The sequence below is a fragment of the Enoplosus armatus genome, chromosome 3, assembly GCF_043641665.1.
Source record: "Enoplosus armatus isolate fEnoArm2 chromosome 3, fEnoArm2.hap1, whole genome shotgun sequence".
Lineage (NCBI taxonomy): Eukaryota > Metazoa > Chordata > Actinopteri > Centrarchiformes > Enoplosidae > Enoplosus > Enoplosus armatus.
Window position 1 is genome coordinate 7,977,911 of NC_092182.1, and position 19,639 is coordinate 7,997,549.

The 19,639-nt window shown below is 40.0% G+C and overlaps 1 protein-coding gene across 1 annotated transcript in view; it reads right to left on the reverse strand.

Annotated features, from left to right (window-relative positions):
• The window catches only part of slc2a9l2 (solute carrier family 2 member 9, like 2), a 79,358-nt gene that overhangs the window by 36,021 nt on the left and 23,698 nt on the right, over positions 1-19,639 (reverse strand). The window contains exons 6-9 of the mRNA XM_070902466.1: positions 17,455-17,587; positions 11,345-11,532; positions 9,021-9,131; positions 374-475 (exon numbers count right to left, since the gene is read on the reverse strand). Of these exons, the coding sequence (XP_070758567.1) occupies positions 374-475; positions 9,021-9,131; positions 11,345-11,532; positions 17,455-17,587 (534 nt within the window). The remainder of the gene's footprint in view (positions 1-373; positions 476-9,020; positions 9,132-11,344; positions 11,533-17,454; positions 17,588-19,639) is intronic.

Sequence of the window (19,639 nt, forward strand, 5' to 3'; positions counted from 1 at the left end):
AAAAATGAATAATTAACACCTACATCCTATATTTCATTTTGTTATTGTTTCAGCAGCTAACATCACCAAATAAATCCAGGAAAATGTGATCAATACATTTGTATGATATTACATTTCCTTTTTTTTGTCTTGTGCAAGTTCTGATTATTAAATAAGATATTGATACTTTTGAATGATGCACAAAATGAGGTTCAATATTTTCAGTGTCATAATGTGAGGAATATATGTAATGACACACACACAGAAATCCCATTCCATTCCCTCAGAGCAGGAATTTGTTCACCGTATAATTGGGCCACAGTACAAAGCACCTATGTGCATTGTGACAACAAGTCTGGAATGAGGTCAGTGAAGAGGAGGGAGAGTGGCTTACCTGGAAATTGAGGAACACTGTGAGTAGGCTGAAGAACACAGCCATGGCAGAGAAACCAAATATGAGGAGGGGCTTCCTCCCGATTCGTTCTATCACTAGGCCCTGGGGACAGGAATACAAAAAGCAGCATAATTTTAAAAGCATTTCAAGGGGTTTCTGTACAACTGCTGTGTGATTATAAACCTATTTTTTGCCAAGCTTGTGGCATGGCCGTAGGGATGACTTTGGTCCAGACTGAAATATCTCGACAACTATTGGATGGATTTCTATGAAATTTTGTACAGACATATCCGTGGTCCAGGATAGTCACAGAATGAATCCTACAGGTGTTGGTGATGCACATGGTGCCCAGAGGATGATTCCTAATGACTTTGGTGATCATTTAACCTTTCATCTAGCGCGATTATCAGGTCAAAATTTCAATTTTCCCGATAGTGTTAGTTCAGGTAGGCCACGAAGTCAAGCTCAGCTCACAACCCCAGCTACATCAGCTGATAGCAGGGATAGGGAGGTCTCTAAAAAGCCAAATATAACATGCTGGATCATATTTCGATGTCTCACCAGTACCTGAAGCTATGCGCCCCCACCAACACAGCCCCTTGCATTGTTTTAATTGCAGGGCTGTTTCAGATCTAAATGCCCGCTTAATCTTGTAACAGCATATCCAATTTCATTCTAAATCCTACTGTGTGTGTGCCATATGGCAACATTATTGGACACGACGGTCCAGGAAACAAAAGTTAGAACTAATTTGAAAGCAAACATTTGCGGAAGGAGGAAGCAACACATCATATCTATTTGCATAACCCTTGAAACCGCCAGTAAAGTCTACTGAAAGTTGGTGGTGGAGAATGCCCTATACATAATGCATCGTATGGTACACATACAGTGACAAACACATACATATTTTTTTCCTCATACAGAGTACTGCATGTGGCTTATCAATAATTCCACATGCACTTCTCACTCTCCGCCCATTTTGTCATTCTACTTGGGTCATGGATGCAGCGCAAGACATGAGATGGAGGTCGGAGTTATTCACGGCCACCTTCAAACTGAGCCCAAAGCAAAGCCCTCACCATAGCCGCAAGACTTCTTCCATCATGGCCTCAGAGCATTAAAGTATTCATGACACTGCCCCCAACTCGCCGAACCAGTGGGATTTCATGTGGTTGAGGAAAAAGGTCACTGGCATTTGTACAGTATGTATCTCTGCACCGAGGGGCTTCTGAGTGAATAAGGGTGGAAAAGATAACATGAGGTGTGGTGTAGGGAAGGCGCTGGGCTACCTCACCAGAAGAAAACCAAACCAAGATAGACTGCTCCAAAGTTAACGTCTGCTATAATTTCCTATTTTTGAACAGTTTCCCGTTGGCAGCAGGTTATGCCCCAGAACATATCTGCTTTAGATTTGGATTGCCTCCAAAAGCATTGGAATTCAATCTGTGGATGTGTGTGTATGTGTGGATCTCTGCGCATCCCACTGATCCCTGAAGGCATACGACGTTTCTCTTCCAGACACTACCCACGCTGCAGCCGCACACGGACATACACACACACACACACACACACACACACACACACCACCACCAGCAAAGCACGCAGCTCATTAAAGTCTCTGAAGAGTCTGAATATTTATGAGCCTGCATGTGCGTGTGTGTGTGTGTGTACAGCATGTGCCTGTATGGTAAAGAACAAGAAGCAAAGTAGTCTCATAAGTCTCATAAGAGATGAGATGTGTGTGTTATGGTGTGAACCCTTAATTCTTTCATTCGGGCGGTCACTCCTCCGTGAACAAGAAGGCTATCGATTGCCCTTTGAGGATCATACACTCGCCCCTAGGCTTGAATGTGTTTTTCAAACAGTCAATAATATGTCCAAAAAGGCTGTTCCCATGAGTTTTGACTAGCTCAGAGATCTCCCAATGACAGCACTCAGATCTTGCCAATGTCCATGTATCAATAACATTAAAGTGGGTAAGTCATATTATCTTCTGACAAAAAATCACTTTAATGACAACTACAAAATGTGACAATGTGTTTCCAGCTCTTGTCCACTTTATACACATAAATAATACTATGAAGTGCTGATGAAACTGTAGTGAAGGACCGCTCTCGCACAATAATGAATGCAACCCAATATCTCACTCCTCGGCAGACTTGACAGAGGTCAGACTGGTGACTTCAGCCCTCACGATTGGCAGGACTAAAATGTCTGGACATTATTCATCACATCAAGACACAGATGAGCCATTAGAGACAACTGGCCACAGCTTAAGGCACCACTGGCCCTTCACATGCGCAGCAATCTCTGCACCATCCCCGCTAAAACCCTTGGGATAAGGCTTTGAATGACGAAATCTGTCGCATAAAAACACTCTGACAATGAAGCGCTGATTGTTTTCACACTGGTGGCAATCAACACACATTATCTTGTAGGACAAAGATATCAAAGGGGAATACTGATATTTTATCTATCTATCTTTCTGTCTGACAGGTATAATAAAATGCATATGTTAGCTAAATGGACTATATATTTGCACATTACTGTAATTTGAACTGCCTCCTTGCTACCATAATGTCGGTTTTTGTATTACGTTATAATTTGTTTGTGCTTTGACTTTAATTTGCTACAGGGCTACAGAGTGTGACGACACAGCCGGATGTGTGTGATTTAATGTGAGGTGGCACACACACCACAGTTCCTGTGTGTTAGCCAGCCGTATAGTGACAAGTGTGCCGAAGTGAAAGGGTGAGGGCTCAGTAGGGCACTAGAGAAGGGGGCAGGAGCTCAGTGGATAGCATTTTGCATTAAGTAATCATACTTTAATCATAGGGTTTTATTTTTTCATGTGTTTCACAAAGATGATATAATAGTAGGATTAGACTATACTAACAAAAGAGACAATAATAGAATGAGTTAAACAGAGCTTAATAAAAGGCAGAATAAAGAAGTCTTTGGTTGATGCTTAATGATGCATTCAGGTTTAATGGGATGCATAATTCAAAGGCAGCATGAATGCATACAAAGCCAATGGAAAAATATGAACAGATGCGAAGGGACATGGACGGATAAAATTTCACTCCAGGCGGCGTGAATCGTGGTGAAGATGCTCGACTTGTAAACATCTTAACACCAAGAAAGAAATTCACGGTTATCTGGAGTTGTGTGACGTCACTCCATTAATGCACAGAGAAGGGGGCACAAAAAGAGAGGGCCTGGAGGAAAAATAAGACAAACAACTGGAGTTGGTGTTAAGTTTTAAAATCAGTCCGTCTAAAACTATGACACACAAACACAGGAGCCTTCTAAAACACAGTAGTCAGTACATGTTGGCAAAACTCTCTACTTCAGGCTAACATAACACAGTGGTAATAATGGCACAAACACACCAAGGCATATATTCGCTTTGTGTTTAGTCTGTGTGCACATTAAGAGTTCAGCCAGTCTCAAATAAGGAGGCAGATCATTCCAAAGCCTCAGCCCTGCTGTGGCAAAAGCCCCAACTCCTGTCCTCAGTCTGTAATGCGGGATTACCTGCATCAATGTTACAAAGATCCAAGAGTCCGGCAGATATGGGAGAAAGAAATTCTGCTACGCAGCATATGATGACCTTGTAGGTACTAGGCTTAATCTTGAAGATGTGTGGGGTATCTCCTTTCCTTGCTGTTGACGAGAGTGTAAGAGGCATTTTTCTTGTAAATAATAAATGTTAGCAGTGACCTTCCTCTATCCACAGGTGTCCACGTTTCTGAAAAATACAGAAAATGCATCTGTCCCGTATATTTTCTACACCCACTTTCTTCACTGTCACTGAAGTCTATTCCAGCATGCATTGAAAGAGCAATAGGAGCAGGTTGCCACTGTGTCACAGAGCTAACATCATGAATGTATAAAGAGAACTGGATACAACGTTGTTCAGTGGCACATGAAGCAAAAAAACATACAATTTCCGGGTATATAATTATCCCTGATCTTCCGCATAGCTTCTGCATCTGTGCAGCCCAGAGAGCAAACACACTAGTGTTTCCTTTAACACCGCTTCCCATCTGCTCAGTCTCGTTTTTTAGGGCATAATGATTTAAATAAGGGCAGTTTTGGGCCAGTATGCATCCCATGATGGACCGATACGTTTTAATTACATGGTTTGGCCACAACTTTTGGAGCAATGCAACCCGACGTCGGAGCTCCAGAGCTCCAACACCGCCGCACAACCCTTCGTTAACCGCTGCAACTCACATTTGGAGTTTCAATTCTGAACAGTTTTGCTTCCCTTAAAAATCTGTGCACTCTGTGCCACTAGTCCTCTGATAATGAAGAGAGGTGGTACGGTTCCAGCAAACAAGTACAAGTGACCCACAACAAGAAACTAATGTCCTTGTATTGGAGGTGCAAAATTGCCACAAGCAACTTTAAGATTCCCTTAATAAGCTGCTGAAGACAGAAGGTGTTAAATTAGCTTGGGAGGAGATAACACATTTGGCTGTCCTGGTCTGAGGACAACCGCCGCCTGTGTGAACAGTTCAGTGGCGTTACACTCCGGGTAGGTGATTATTGAGTTGCAATTATCACATAAACCAATTATCGCAAAGACCTGCTGAGGACATTGTATTTGCATTATGGCCTGTTTATGTCAGTCACATACTCTTAATGTTTAATGTTGTTTTCTGTGATCGTGGTGCATAGCGACAGACCTAGATGGCATCATTCACACACGTGTTGAATAAAAGATGTTAAGTGTGCACTTTGACATGCAAAGAAAGGGGAGAAAAAATTACGCTGCCTTTGTTTTTTCACTTGCGATGCAGCCACATAGTCACAGTCACAACCAATCAAATGGATCTCATGGTGGCTAAACATGTGCTGAATGTGAGTAAGTAAATGCAACACCATCTAGGACACGATGCACATAGAATAGTGGGTCAGTGGAAGTACTGTCCATTACATCAACTACAACTCACAAATAATAATTACTTAATTACTATGATGGATAACATGTTCACTTGCACGACTGAATGGACACACTTACATTACGTAAAATAAATTACTTTAAACCTAAATCTCTTTCTGTATAAAGTAAAGTAAACTGAGCAATACAGTTCAAAACAATTCCTTACTATAACATAATATGTCACACAACATTCCTCTTCTGTTTTGTCTGTGATCGTAGAGCAAATCTTGATTTCTCTACGGAGCAATACCAGGAAAGACGGCGTCTTCTGGATGCGCCCAATGCCTGGGTACTCCCAGAAGTCATTAACACCAAACTGCAGAATGCAAAAAGACAAGTAATCTTTCCTCACAGTTTTTCAGTGTTTGGAGGTGACCTTCCCCTGCGTCCACTGAGCTTTCTAGTGTGAGCATTTCTTCCCCTTTTTGATCTGGAATGTGAAAATGATGTGTATGATATGTCAGACAGATTATTATGTGTGTGTCGGCAGCTCTGTGTGGTATAAAGAGAATGGAATAAGGTTAGAGCCACAGCTAAATGCACCCTGTGGTGTATTCGATTTGTCATATTAAGAAGCACGTCACAGGATTTGAGGGGGATTAAATCTCAACTTTGAAACGTTTGCCACCTAAATGAAAAAAAGTCGCATTTTAAAGCCAGGTGTAGACTTTCATTTGAATGTCATAAATATTTGAAACTCCTGAAGTCACAAATCAAATTAATCTTTCTCATCAGATGTCGAAGTGGTTGTGAGCATGAGGCTCATACAAATGGTATCTGTTTAATGCCAATGAAATATTAACACAGGTCCTTAAAACTCTAGATGTCAAATACTCGACTTACTTTATTCCCAAGGAATTTCTGTCTTGTACGTGTTTGCTTTTTCCTGAAGGTGGTTGAGATGCTGCTACAGTACAAAGCAAAGCTTGTACAGTTTGTGGTTGTAGCATCTTTTGCTTTTTGATCCATAAAAAATGGAGCATCACCATGAACGAAAATAAGCAAAAGTCAAATAAAGTTGGTCCTTTAAGCTACTCGGCATCTGCCATACTATAATGAAGTCATTTGTAGATGAATTAACACATTCAGTTTTACAACTGATGGATATGTGAGTTTATTTTTGATCGTTTCCGACTTCTTTGTGTAGTGTGCTAGTCAAACAGCCAGTGGCTCATTATTATCAACATTATAAGAAGGGGTGGTGTTCATCAAAGGCGGTAGGGGGGTGAGTTGGCTGTGGCTGATGGGGAGATGCTGTGGGGCTGGAGAGAAAACTGAAGGGTACATGCTGGTGTTTGAAGTCAGTCACCTGACTGCTAAGTCACTCTGCGGGGTCTCCTCACTGCCGCAGATCAAAAATCAGTTTTAATGTGCTCATGCTGAGAGGAATATAGAAATAGGGCATTAACACACTAATTAAATGAACAGAGATTTTGTACTGTGTTCTTCTTTGAAAAGTAACATTTAATGCATAGAAATTCATCCTGATGCGTAGACATGCTATTAAACTGCTAAATTATTTGACCAAAGAGCCCCAGAGTTTGTTTTTTGAGAACTAAACTCTGGAAGTGAAATTTGCTGTATTGCATCTCAAGAACACAGAGGATTAGGCAAATTAGATCAATAACAAATCAAAAAAGATTGAATTAAAGCTGCTCTAATCAATATCTTTATATTAACAAAGGGTCAGATGAGTATGTGTAATGTAACAGGTGTTGCTTGCAGTGAAAAACCCACAGAGGACTTTTAACAGACTTTGTTCCCCTCAGCTCTGCAGAGCTTTATATCGTCTTTATATCGACTGTTTTTGGCTCACTCTCACCGCCCTCCATCAGCGTCATTTTCTGGCGCATTTAGCAGCGCCTTTTCAGGGGAGCTGGTGGAGACCAAAACAGGAGCGTGAATGTTGAACTTGCATTTATCAGGTTGCCTGAAGCACGACTCCAAACGAATGCTAATGTTGCTCCATGTTAACTGGATGTGTAAATGGGCAACTGTCTGCTAAAACATGTCAACTTTTTCAGGTCAGTGTTGTGTTTACAGCTTGTTGCGCTGCCCAAAAAAATCTATTTGTGCAGGTTTTGCCCTTTCTCTTTCTTTATCTTTGCTCATTTAGTCAGGAAGTCAACAACATAACTGTAGATTATTCCCAACCTTACCCTAATATTGCAGTCTAAATGAACACTGTACACAAATTGTAGCAGTTGTGAGCATTGTTAAGTCCAAGTATACAATTCCTGGGTGGAATTTGCAGGGACATTTTTGCGCAAGGAACTATGGTCCAGGAACTTAAATACCAATGTTCTTCAAAACCTGAAGAACCTGAATCCTGAAGATCCTGAAGAGTCACATTCCTGTGTTCACAAAGGGTCATCGGTCATGACAAAATCAACCAGCCTGGTAATGTACTTATCATGTTGATGGATAACACAGCCTGCACAGTGCTATCTCATTCACTCTGGATCAGTAGGTCAGCCCCCCCCCACCCCTTCCCGTATCCTCACTGATTTGCTGTGTGCAAAGCAACAATCACTCATCTTGTTCTGTCAGGATGCACAGTAAATGTCAGAAAAGTGGTTTTGTTAGTGGTTTCATTATGTTATGAATTTTTATAATTGATTTCTGGTATGTTTCATATTTTTACTAGTGTGTTGTGTACAGTAATCATTGCATGTGAATCATCACATAATGCTCTGGTGTGGAATGCTACATTATCTGCCTAACAAGCTGCCAACAGCTTCCCCTGCTGAGCTGTTTGATGCGAAGTGCTCTCTGCTCATTTAGCAACAGATCTACTGCCGGAGCGGGAATGTACTCCTGCTGACAGCTGTGCCTTTTCATGTCAACTGAGCTGCTTTTAAGCAGTTTGCAGTTGCGATGTTCCTCCACATCGGCCAAGGATAACAGAGCTTTGGTCAAGAGCATTAGATTTAAGGCTGGGCAACTGAAATTTTGGTTTGGGAAGAATGAAAGAATTTGATGAGGGGATCATTTTGGTCTCGGATTAGCAAAACCTCTCTGAAGCTGCAATTGCAGTCTTTCTATGTACAGCATTTACTGTAGGAGATAATGTCCATACACCACAACCGCCACACACATCCATTGGTATTTCAGTGTCAGCCACTGCCTACTTGCAGCTCTTTGTCCTCTACATAATAATTTCATGGTGGACAAACATACTACTATATATCTTTTTCTGCAAATCTTTGCTTTTTCATGTGGTCCACTTGGGAAAAACTCATATCACAAATACTGCAAATGGACAGTAAAACAAATCTTTAATGCAGTAATGAACTGCCACTGGTACATTACTGTACTGTGAAATTGCTGATTTATTCAGTAAACTATCTCACATTTATGACTTTATATTCTCAGAGAATATTCAAGTTTTTTTCTTGTAAATTAGTGAGGGTTTTTTTGTGTAAATTTACTACTTTAATCTCTGAAATTCTGTTTTTTTTCTTAGACCATCACCCCATATTTTTTTCTACACCTACAATGGCCCTAATACGCTGTCGTAAACCTCTGACAGCTTTGGAATTGAAAGAAAACTGTTCAAATATCATGAACTGAAAGAGGATTTTAACAACAATAAAAGTTAAAGACCACCCCTGAAATAAAACAAAAGGTACCTTGTTATCATTTATATCAAGATATATCAGACATGTTTGGTTGATTTAAAGCAGCAATACTCACCGAGATGATGGCAGCCAACGTCTCTATGGCCCCAGTGCTCAGTGTGATGTAGGGGAGAATGTTCTCGGCAAAGCCCGCTTCCCGAAGGATCCCACTGGTGTAGTACCAGATCTATGAACATTTTTAAAAAATGGATTACCCAGTCAGTACATTTGCAGCCAACACATAACCAGACAAACACCAGCATTTTTAAAAACATGGCGACCTCTTTGAGAATGCAAAACATGTAAGACAATTGTTAGAAGTTGTGAATTCTGACAAGCTGAAGCACTGATACTGTGACACTGGTTGCAGGAATTTTCCTCAGCTGTCAACTTCAGCAGTCAGTTTCATTTCAGCACAGCCTCTGTAACATCACCAAGTCGTTCTCAGAGGCATTCGACGGGTCTGACGGCGATGGGGTAGTGAATACTATCAGACAGTCAAAAGAAAGACCTCCATAATGATCCAAATTACATTCCTGTCTTCTTGGAATGAAAATCTATGTAAATTAAGTCATGTTCATATCTATGGTAATTCAGATGAGCTTTGTGATTTCTAGCTTTTTGTTGCACTACTGAAAAGTCCATCAACCTATCAAATGTGAAAATTTGATGGTGAAAAATTGGGCACAAATATTATTCTTTATTATATTCATCCTGAATATGAATTAGGGGACAAGCTAACAATCCATTTGCATGCTTTGTATACAGTCAAAGACCAAGTATGTTTTCCCACTTTAATTTGGGAACTTTAGTTTCAAAATGGTCAGTTTTGATTGCATCCTTCTTGCCAGTAGAGCCTTAATAGACATTTTTAACGTTTGAAACTGCACCATTTTTTCAATAGAACACGTGTCTGCTCCACATGGATTTAAATACAAAACAGTGTCAGTCTTTAAGGTTAAGATAGCAACTTTTTGAATTGTATGTTTTTCGCATTATTGCTTATGTTGATGGACTTTACATAATCCTAAGTCAGTTTTTCTCAGTTCGTTGACATTATAAGTGGTGGATGGCAGCAATAAGCAGCAGCTTTTCTCCTCATGCACGGGTACTCTTGGCATCTATATGGCAGTAGCTCCCATAATTGGACAACAGTCATTACCACCCACCAAGTGCACTGCAGCACAGCAGGAAGAGGATGGTTAAACATCTCTTCCCATCAACAAAGTGCACAGGACAGAGTGACTCACGGTGACTTCTCCGTGCCCACGGCTTCTCATACACGGCAGTGCTGAGCACAAACCTAAAGAGAGACTGATCCACTCTAACTGGGGCAAGACACTGGCTGCATAAGAACTCTTTTTTTACGATGAATATCTTTACAGTTTTTTTCATAACAAAAAGAGCAGATGAAAAAATATTTACTTGAGCAGAATATGATTTTAAAACAAAACCTTTGCAAATGAAAAAATAACTTTTTAAAAGAGACCACAAATATGAGGTCACACCTGTGCAAGCACAGACCCAGGGGGACACTGTTTGCAATGTGCTGCAACACCTGATCCACTGACAAATAGGGCTGTGACAGTATTATTTTTTCTTGTCACTGATAGGACTGTGATTGTACAGCCCACCCAAGTGTTTCTGCAGTTAACCGCCATTCCTGTAATCTTTTGTGAAACATGCCAGGGGGTGTTAAACTATGTGGGGGAATTAGAAATGCTTTTGCCTATACTGAACATGTTAAATCTCATCTGCTCACAAAAAGGTGCTCATATCCACTGGACTAAGGGAAGCAGGAGCTGTTTCTCAGCTCACTAAAAGCCTTGTGGAGCAGCAAAAGGAAGTGTTCGACTACAGCTCCAATGCAAGGGTGAACCAGGCTAAGCATTAAAGCTGCACAATATTTTTAAATCAACAAAGGATCAATGAAAGACTTTGTCTAATGTGAAAGGGGTTGCTCATGTTGACGAGCACTGAAATGAGGGACAACGTCACAATCGACTGCGTGTGTTCTGTGTTGTCTGGAAAGACGAAAGCAGAATGGCTCTTTTCTTTCTCTCTTTCTGAGTCTCTTGAGTACAAGAGGAAACACTCTTCATTTTCCTGCCTTTGCACTTCTGTGAATCTGTCCACCAAGGGCCAAAACTGATTAACAATGTTGAGGTGTGACTGGAGGTGTGACAGAGCATCTTCAGGAAAGTCTCTGGCTGATATACAGAATGTTTGCCGTGCAAATGGTGTTGAACGAAGGTATATTTCTAATCAAACTCAAATTCCCTATTCTTTCCCTATAAAAGAATAATAATGTGTCCTAAATATATAATGCACCATAATATAGCATAAAGAAGTGGATTCCACTGACAATCTGAAAAAAGTGAAATAAGAGCAGCATCTTACAGCATTGAGGCCACAGAGCTGATAACAGGCCATGGTGATGATGATGGTGATGAGCTGCCAGCGAACAGCTGGGCTCCTCATCAGCTGTAACACAGAGGCAGTCTGAAGGTTGTCCTGAGCTCGAGCCTCCGCGTAGACCTCTTCCAGCTCCTGGGACACATCCTTTTTCCCCAAAAACCTCTGGAAGGCTGACACACACACAAACAACCATCATGCTGAGATCAAAGAAGTTGAGGCAAATGAAGACGTATCCATATAAATGGATCAATTTGTTAAAAACTGAACACCCACATAAACTAAATGAAAATCTAAACCTGTTTTCTGCAGGTTCATCAAGTGTAATGCAGTCTCACAGCCCAGGTGATATGTGATTGGTGTTTCTATTATTAAGTATCCAGTGGAGTCTTTGACTACTCGAGGCAGAGAATTTTTCAACAAAGCACCGATAAAAGAGGAAAAGGAGGCCACTGGTCGATACAAATAAACTACCATTAGTTATTATTGTGGTAAAGTTGGTAACGTGTTAGACTTAATGCCCATGTGATATGTAATACTGGTATATAACTTCTGCATGTATTCTCTAGATTTGTATTAATATGTCTGGAAACCGTAGGAACTGTTAAATGTGGATCTTTCCTGCACAGAATCAGCCGACTTATTAGCTGCACTTCACAGCTTTGTTCATCTATACGCTTTCTAACTGTAGCTCTGTGATAATGCTGATGAGACTGAGTGGCTAAAATATTTCCTGTGTTTAATCTCACCATGTTTGTTTTTACTATTAAAAAAACATCTGTTTTATTTAAGGTCATCTGAGGAGTTCGTGACCACCAGTGGCGCTTATTGAATGGGTCCTTGTAATGCTTATATATTGTGAAAAATGTTGAAATATTTAAAGAAGTGGCTCTGCAAATGTTTAATGAGGATGGAAATACATTCAACATATTTGTTAGGCCTCAAAGATCCACCCGTGTTGGTGAGAACAATGAATGTAAACATAACTGTGTTTGTTCAGAGGGTGTACCCAGAGGCTACATTCTGGTCCTGTCATGTTTTCATGCTTTCTCTGGGATATGTAATCAACACAAAATGACATTTTACTGTAGTGCTTCTTTGTCTGCCAACCACAGTGATTTAAAGAAGGAAAATGTCCTAATACATTATATTATCCTCATCTGAATGAGTTGCATTTATTGTCCAGAGACATCAATATTTTAAATATAAGGATCTATATCATCTATTATTTATTATTTATCATCAAAAGATATTATTATCTTTTACTAAAACCCTCTGCCAGAAAACCTCTGACCAGGTTTCTGACAGTCATCTGCAGCTTGGCTGCAGCAAGTTGAAACTTGTTTGAACCTGTGCTGCTTAAATGTGACGGATTGCAGGGAATAAGTGTGTGTGAGGACACTTCTTCCCTCACTGTAATCCTTTCTCCTGTAGAGGTGAATCCCCGGGGTTATGGGAAGTCGAGGTGGATACAGGTTAAGAACACGACGCAGAATAACAAATGTCTACACTTCGACACAGACTAAAAGCAGGTCATTAGGATGTGGGAGTTGGATGGCACACAGCATGGACAGGACTGCCAAACTAAAGCCTGGTCCAAGGTCTCCAGGGTGGTATGATTTGTATTTGTGACGCATGAAGACTGTGAGTGTGCTGTTAAAGCCACAGTACACAAGGCAAGATTCTGATATGTCTCAGAAAATACCTAAGAAAGCTAAAATACAAGGCTGAAACTCGCAGGTGTGCAACAACAGAATGTCCTTTTCATATTGATATTCTATATGTTCGCCCTAAGAACATTGAAAATGGCACAAAAAAAAAAGAAAACATTATTTAAACAAATCTACAGTGATAAGAAAACCCATCATATGATCTTCTGTTGCTCGCCATGAAATCTCACCTCAACATAATTATGAACCAGATCAGTGCATGAAGTTACCACTCCCTGCTGATAGAAAATATGGACACCTGCTTTAATCCAGAGTCACACTGAGGCTGTCAATGTCACTGATGACATGATATTGATTTTACATGATGGTGGTGGGCAATTGGCAGGGGCATTGTCCCCAGGGGGGCAACTTATTTCATTTTCCCTGCAGGAGGACAGTGGGGCAGGACTATACAGCCTGACTGGCAGACTGTTTGAGAAAAAAATCTACAACGTTACTGTGGGAATAGAAACCCTTATTGAAACATGCGTTCAAAGTTAAAAGAAGGTCTGAAGGGGAAAGGGACTACAGGGTTAATGTGGAGGCATTTTTGCTTGAATTTAAAAGGAGAAGGGTAGCGTTATTCTAGATTTTTCTTATTGTTAACAAGTCCCATGAAAGAACCAAAACAGCAATGCATAGTCTGATGAGATCTTTAAATATGGATCACAAATATATTGCTTCATGTTTGGGAAAAGGCTCAGTAATTTCCTAAAACAGCTGGACACTGTAGTCCTCAGTAAATGTTACTCAAGCAGGAGTAAATGGTGTATTTGCTGGGGACTATTTTCATCTGCAGATTAATACACATTTTGTATAAGTAAGTTGTTACCGAACCTGGACAGTGCATTTGGGACTGACTCAAAATAAATGTGTCCATGTCCATGGTTATGAGGGAACATGTCACCCAGTGTAGCTTATTTAAGTGTTTTTCATAGAGATCTTACACTCCCAAACTGATCCTAAAGTTTGGTATCGCGGTCAATCCGGGCATATTTTAAATGATTGGTATCAGCCAAAATAAGGCCAATATCAGGGCTAAAAAACTTGATCAGGATCATAGAGGAATACGATTCATCAGGCTGTTTATACAGACAATACTTGTTAGTGATCAATTCATTGTTGATTTTTATTTGTCAACAGTAATGAAAATATCATCCATTTCTGCAATGGCTCCCAAAAAGGATTAGCATTGGTAAAGTAAGTTGATGGGGCAAAAATGGGAAGGATAGCAAAATAAGTGTCTATAAAACTTATTCACAGGGAGTCTGGTGTGTCTACAATGAGAAACAATCAGCAACAAGCCAAAAAAGTAATAATGCTGCTGGATTCAATCCCACGCCTTACTGTAAGTCAGAAAAACCAGTGACCTTGGCACCCCGCCTTCAGCCATTCTGACAACAACAACAATAGAGAGAAGAGAAAAAGAAAAACAATTGCATACTGTGATGCATGATGAGTTATGGTGGGATTGGTTTGTTGAGAAGGGGACACCTCATGTCATATTTCTTTGTTTATAGTTCTTGGCACGGTAAAAATGAATGTGTGCTTTGTATTCATTGGTAAGCTCATGGGAGAGAGCGAAAGAGGAGATAAACTCAGAAATAAAGAAAACAGTGGAGTCATGGCAATCCAAAAATTAAGCGCAGTTTGGCAATTGCACTGACAGCCTTTAGTGTGCAAAACTATCTCTTCTTCAACCTCTGTAACCTTTAAATGGAGGGCAGGACCACTACAAATACGACATGACAAGAGACGAGATGGGGTGCAGGAGAACATGCTGTTCCTGTCTGACACTGTATGATGATAATAGGACACTACAGGGCCACCCCTCAAGATTTGTGTGTGCTGACAACAATTCCCCAACCGCAGCGCTATAACACAAGCCAGCAACATGGATCTGCAGCGCTGTGCCAGCAAAACGCTGGCTGGCACCAGCAGGGAGGATGTGAGGGGGAGTTTGGGCAGGATGTCCTTTCACCAACCACTCATCTCTTCCTCAAGGAGCTTTTCACACAACAGCTCGTGGTCACCTGTTGTCTAATGCTCCCAAAAGCACCACAGAGGAGCACGCTTTTTTCAACCATATAATAACACAATACAACAACAGTTTAGCCGTTAAATAGACAATTTAGACAACTTTTATTTTGTGAACAGAATATTTCTGTCATGGTTGTTAACTGATTTATAAAGTTCTCTACTTGCTCACTTCTCTTTTGGTCTTTTGTGTCAGTTTAAAAAGGAGGAAAACACATTTCCTTGATTCCAATTTGTCGAACAGACTCAAGGTTGGAATTATTTATTTGGTGAGAGCAGCTGTAAACAAAGACAGATGGCAAAACAACAAAGTGAGCTAAAAATAAAAAGTGCTCCATCAAGAGAAGTACAAGCACCGTCCTTGAATCGAAACACTTTAGCAATAAAGTTTGATGATGAACTACACTGCACAAAGTTGAGAGATGCCATTACAGCTATTTATCATAAAAGCATTAATGAGCAAAAAACAATGTGCAAAACACTTTGCTAATATGCATCATATGTCTGAACACAAACCATTTTATAAAAATGGCACTATGTTGACTTTCACAATAGCATAACTTTTCATCCATGCTTACCAGGTATCTCATACAGTATGTGTCCCTATAGGAAGCTTATTATAGTGTTTTATAGTCCTTTAAGCTGCTTTCTCCCCCATATTTCATATGTATTTTGGATGCATTTGTAGCATATTTGATACTGCTAGAAAGCAGTACCCCAACCATCCGATGTATATTCTAAAATGGTCAATGTCGCAGCTTAAAATTCATTGTTCAAACGGATTTCACCATTTCATGATGAATTTGATCCTTTATCGACATCATCAGTGCTGCTTAATCCACTTTAAAATCCTCTGACACTGAGACCTTTCCAAACTCTTGCACAACTTTGAGTTCAGAGGAGACAAACAGGATGTTCCACTTTACAAAGAACACAAGCAGCCAAACTTTCAGAGAGTACCCATCTATAATGTATGGACATAGACATCAAAGAGCTCAAACTACCCCTGAGACAAATGATCAAAGTCATATCTGACGTCACATTTTTCTACATGCTTCGTTAACACATGCAGTTTGAACACTGCCTCTACCCCATGCTGTTTCTTCTTGTGTCACATCGTTTTAACATTCAACAAGATAGTCGACACTATAGTTACTCCTATAAGTTCCCTGAAATTTAAAGATGTTGGTTGGGCGAGAACATGCTTATAAATTAGCAAGAGAGTTGAGAGCCCATATAGATCATTTTTCACACATGTCGCATAGACCTTGCATTGTTTTGATTGACAAACTTGAGTTTCAAGACTTCCATGTTTTTAAATTGACAGTAGAACAGTAAAGACATGTACAGCTGATTGATCCTTCAATATCTGCACATGGAAACTACAACATGGTTAAGGTTAAGCTATTAAAATAGCTTGGAACATAAAGTGCCTTGACCGTTGACGATAAGCAGATTTTCATCTGCTTTGCTGAATGAAACATCTTTCATGTGCTTAATATTTAAAAAAGTGGGAGGTGATTTGATAGCATTTCTAAATAATTCAATATTTAAAAAACATTAATTAATATGTGAATTTTATTGACCTCTGTTGGGAACAGCAACGCTGGTCATTCTCCTGACTGCAGTGCTAAGCAACGACAAATTGAAGGGTGAAAGGGTGTCATCAGTTTTTTCAACAGAGTTTCAATTTTCAAGACTCTCAACACAAAAGGTTGCACTCCTAATTTTGGCTTTATCATTTAATTTCATTCTTTGTTCATGCCATTCATTTTAGAATAAAATGATCATTATGCCAAACAGTAATGTACTCTCAGTGGTCATTTCATCAACATTATACAAATAGCAATGAGGGACAATTTTGCAATTTATGCAGAATAGTTGGTACTTGTGGCTGTAATTATCACTGTGGTGGAGTGAAGAATTACCCACATACAGTACATGCTCCCTACTGGATTAAAATCCCTGACCAGCACGGGTAATATTAAAATCACAAATGATTACAGCAAACAAAACCTGTTTCATTGTTCACATGGACACCTGAGTATTGTTTTCACAAAGACCATCTTTCTTTGAGGTTTTGCACATTGAAGAGTCTCTGGTCTTGGTAAACAACTCTAACAATCCCCTGCAGATATACTATGCTAATTTGTGTAATGGTCCACCCCTGTAGAACCATTCTTTTCAGCTCCAGAAGTGTGTGGATGTGATTGCTGTAAAGACCAGAAAGTTGCTCTTAAAACCTAACAAGCACATTAAAGCCTGATGCGGCAGCCTGTATGCGTTCTGCAGATGTACTTGAGTGAGAGGGATGGCACATGTGATTCCCTTACTGTATGCATTACTTACCTCTTTCTGCTCCAGCCTCATCCCTCTTCTCCATCAGCAGGTAGCGAGGGCTCTCGGGGAGGAAGGGCAGCACACACAGCTGCAGCACTGCTGGCAACGCCAGGAAGGAAAACAGGTAGTTCCACCTGGACTCCTGCAGTCCAAAACATCAACAAAAGAACCACATCAAAGCCTCAGACATGAGACAAGAGCTCATACACCACACTATACAAAGAAGTTGGACAAAACACACATATCTTACAGCTGCAGTACAATGCTCAGTGCAATAAGTGACAGTGATGATTATCATTTAAATGCAACATAACATTGAGTCACTGTGCTTGTAGAAAGTAGGGCATAGGCTTATGGCAATGCTTTGAATGTGAAAGCTGAGGAAGAACTTATGGTTCTTCATGCTATCAGACTTTTAAAATGTTAGCATTAAATAAGCAATGACAGCATGTTATACTGTGTGTGCAAATTGTGAATTTGTGAAATGTCTAGCTAAGGGAACATGGTAGACTCTCTAAATAACAATACTTAACTGAATAAATAGATAATATAATATTTTAATTTAAATACTGCTCTCAGTTTTGCCCCCACATCCCAACAAATAAAAAGAACGTTAAATCATAATTCCTGCTAGGTAACTCTCTTCTACAACAGGAGCTACCGTATATTAATTTAAAGCATGTTTACAACAGCAGTTTCAAAGAGATGTTTTTAAGTGGCACTTCTCTCTTGTTTTGGAAATGACTGGTCAAGGGCGTCCCTGCCTTAATAGATGTGATGAACTCAAAAACTGAGTTGGCTGTGTTTCCAGTCACTGCCATGACGGGTGAACTACAAAATCATCAGCTGATTATGAGGCCAATATAGTAAAACGCCAAACATCTTTAAACTTAGAAACGCTAAGAGTGAATACAGACTGCAGAAAAGACAAACACGAGTGCATTGGATGCCGTTAGTCATCAAGGTTGTCAGCGATTTCCTCACAAAATGCCTAAATGTTTATCAAAGCCCAGTAGATTTATGGATGCTGGTTTTAAACATGGTCTTTTCAATGGAGTGCTTTTCAACAACAGCAACAACAACAGCAAAGAGCACCTGAGTTATTCAATGTAACCTGGGATATTAAATGATCATTCATTCAATACAGGTTACAAGATTTTTAGTAGATACCAAAGTTTTCCTTGAATGCATCAAAAGAATCTGACAAACAGTGTAGCCTCCTGGGCCTATCGTTAAAACTAAGAGGAGTGCGAGGACCAGTCTGTGTCGATGAAAGAAGGATGAGGTCACTGACCTGACATCAGTCACTGTTGCGTCACACATCCTAAAGGATCTCTGACTTCTACGCTGCAGAAACACACAGACACACTCTGTGTACACACCTCATACAGAACATTAGGAAAGCTGTCAGGATGCACAGCCCCGTCTATTTGGCACATCTACGCTTCATGATCTTGCTTGAGCAAATGGGAGGGGGACATTCATAGTTATGCAGAGACTGTGGAGAGGAGGTGCCCTTTGGAGAGAAAATGTCAGCTCTCAACTCATAAGAAGTCTGTTGGGGATTCAGCTGCCTAACCTTTACTAGTTGAAAAAAAATGTCATCAGGCTGTAAAACTTTTTAAAAAATGTAATTCTGATGAATTCAGCGTAAACTGTAAATTAACTGCACATTCAGAAGTTATACAGTCTGCAGCGCTTGTCCACTGTTACACTTCAAGGAGTAAAGTATGTGCTGTACTGTATAGTATAATGCACCTTCCAACAGATCCAGATGGCAAAAAAGATTTAAACAGTCCAACTGATTGAAATTAATTGCTAAAACTTGTATTCTAATGAAACACTTATAAGGCAGTAGGTAGCCTAAACATGATCAAATAAAATGCGTTTCAGTCTTTTTCTGATAGCTATACAATGTACTTATAGCTATATAATGTAAATATGTGTACTGTGTGTATTAAAATAAAGGATCATTGGTTATAAGGAATGTACTCCCACTCCCACCTCTATGTACAACAGTGTATTAGGTCAATTGTAGGTAAATATACATACATATATATAAATATAACGGAGCGGGGAGAGTGGGGTAATATTCAGAGAAAAAACTTTTTTTTCTCAGAAATTTAACAAAATATGAGTTGGCATGGCTCACTAATAAATGGGTGATGAATGTGTATATTGAAAAGAAGCTTCA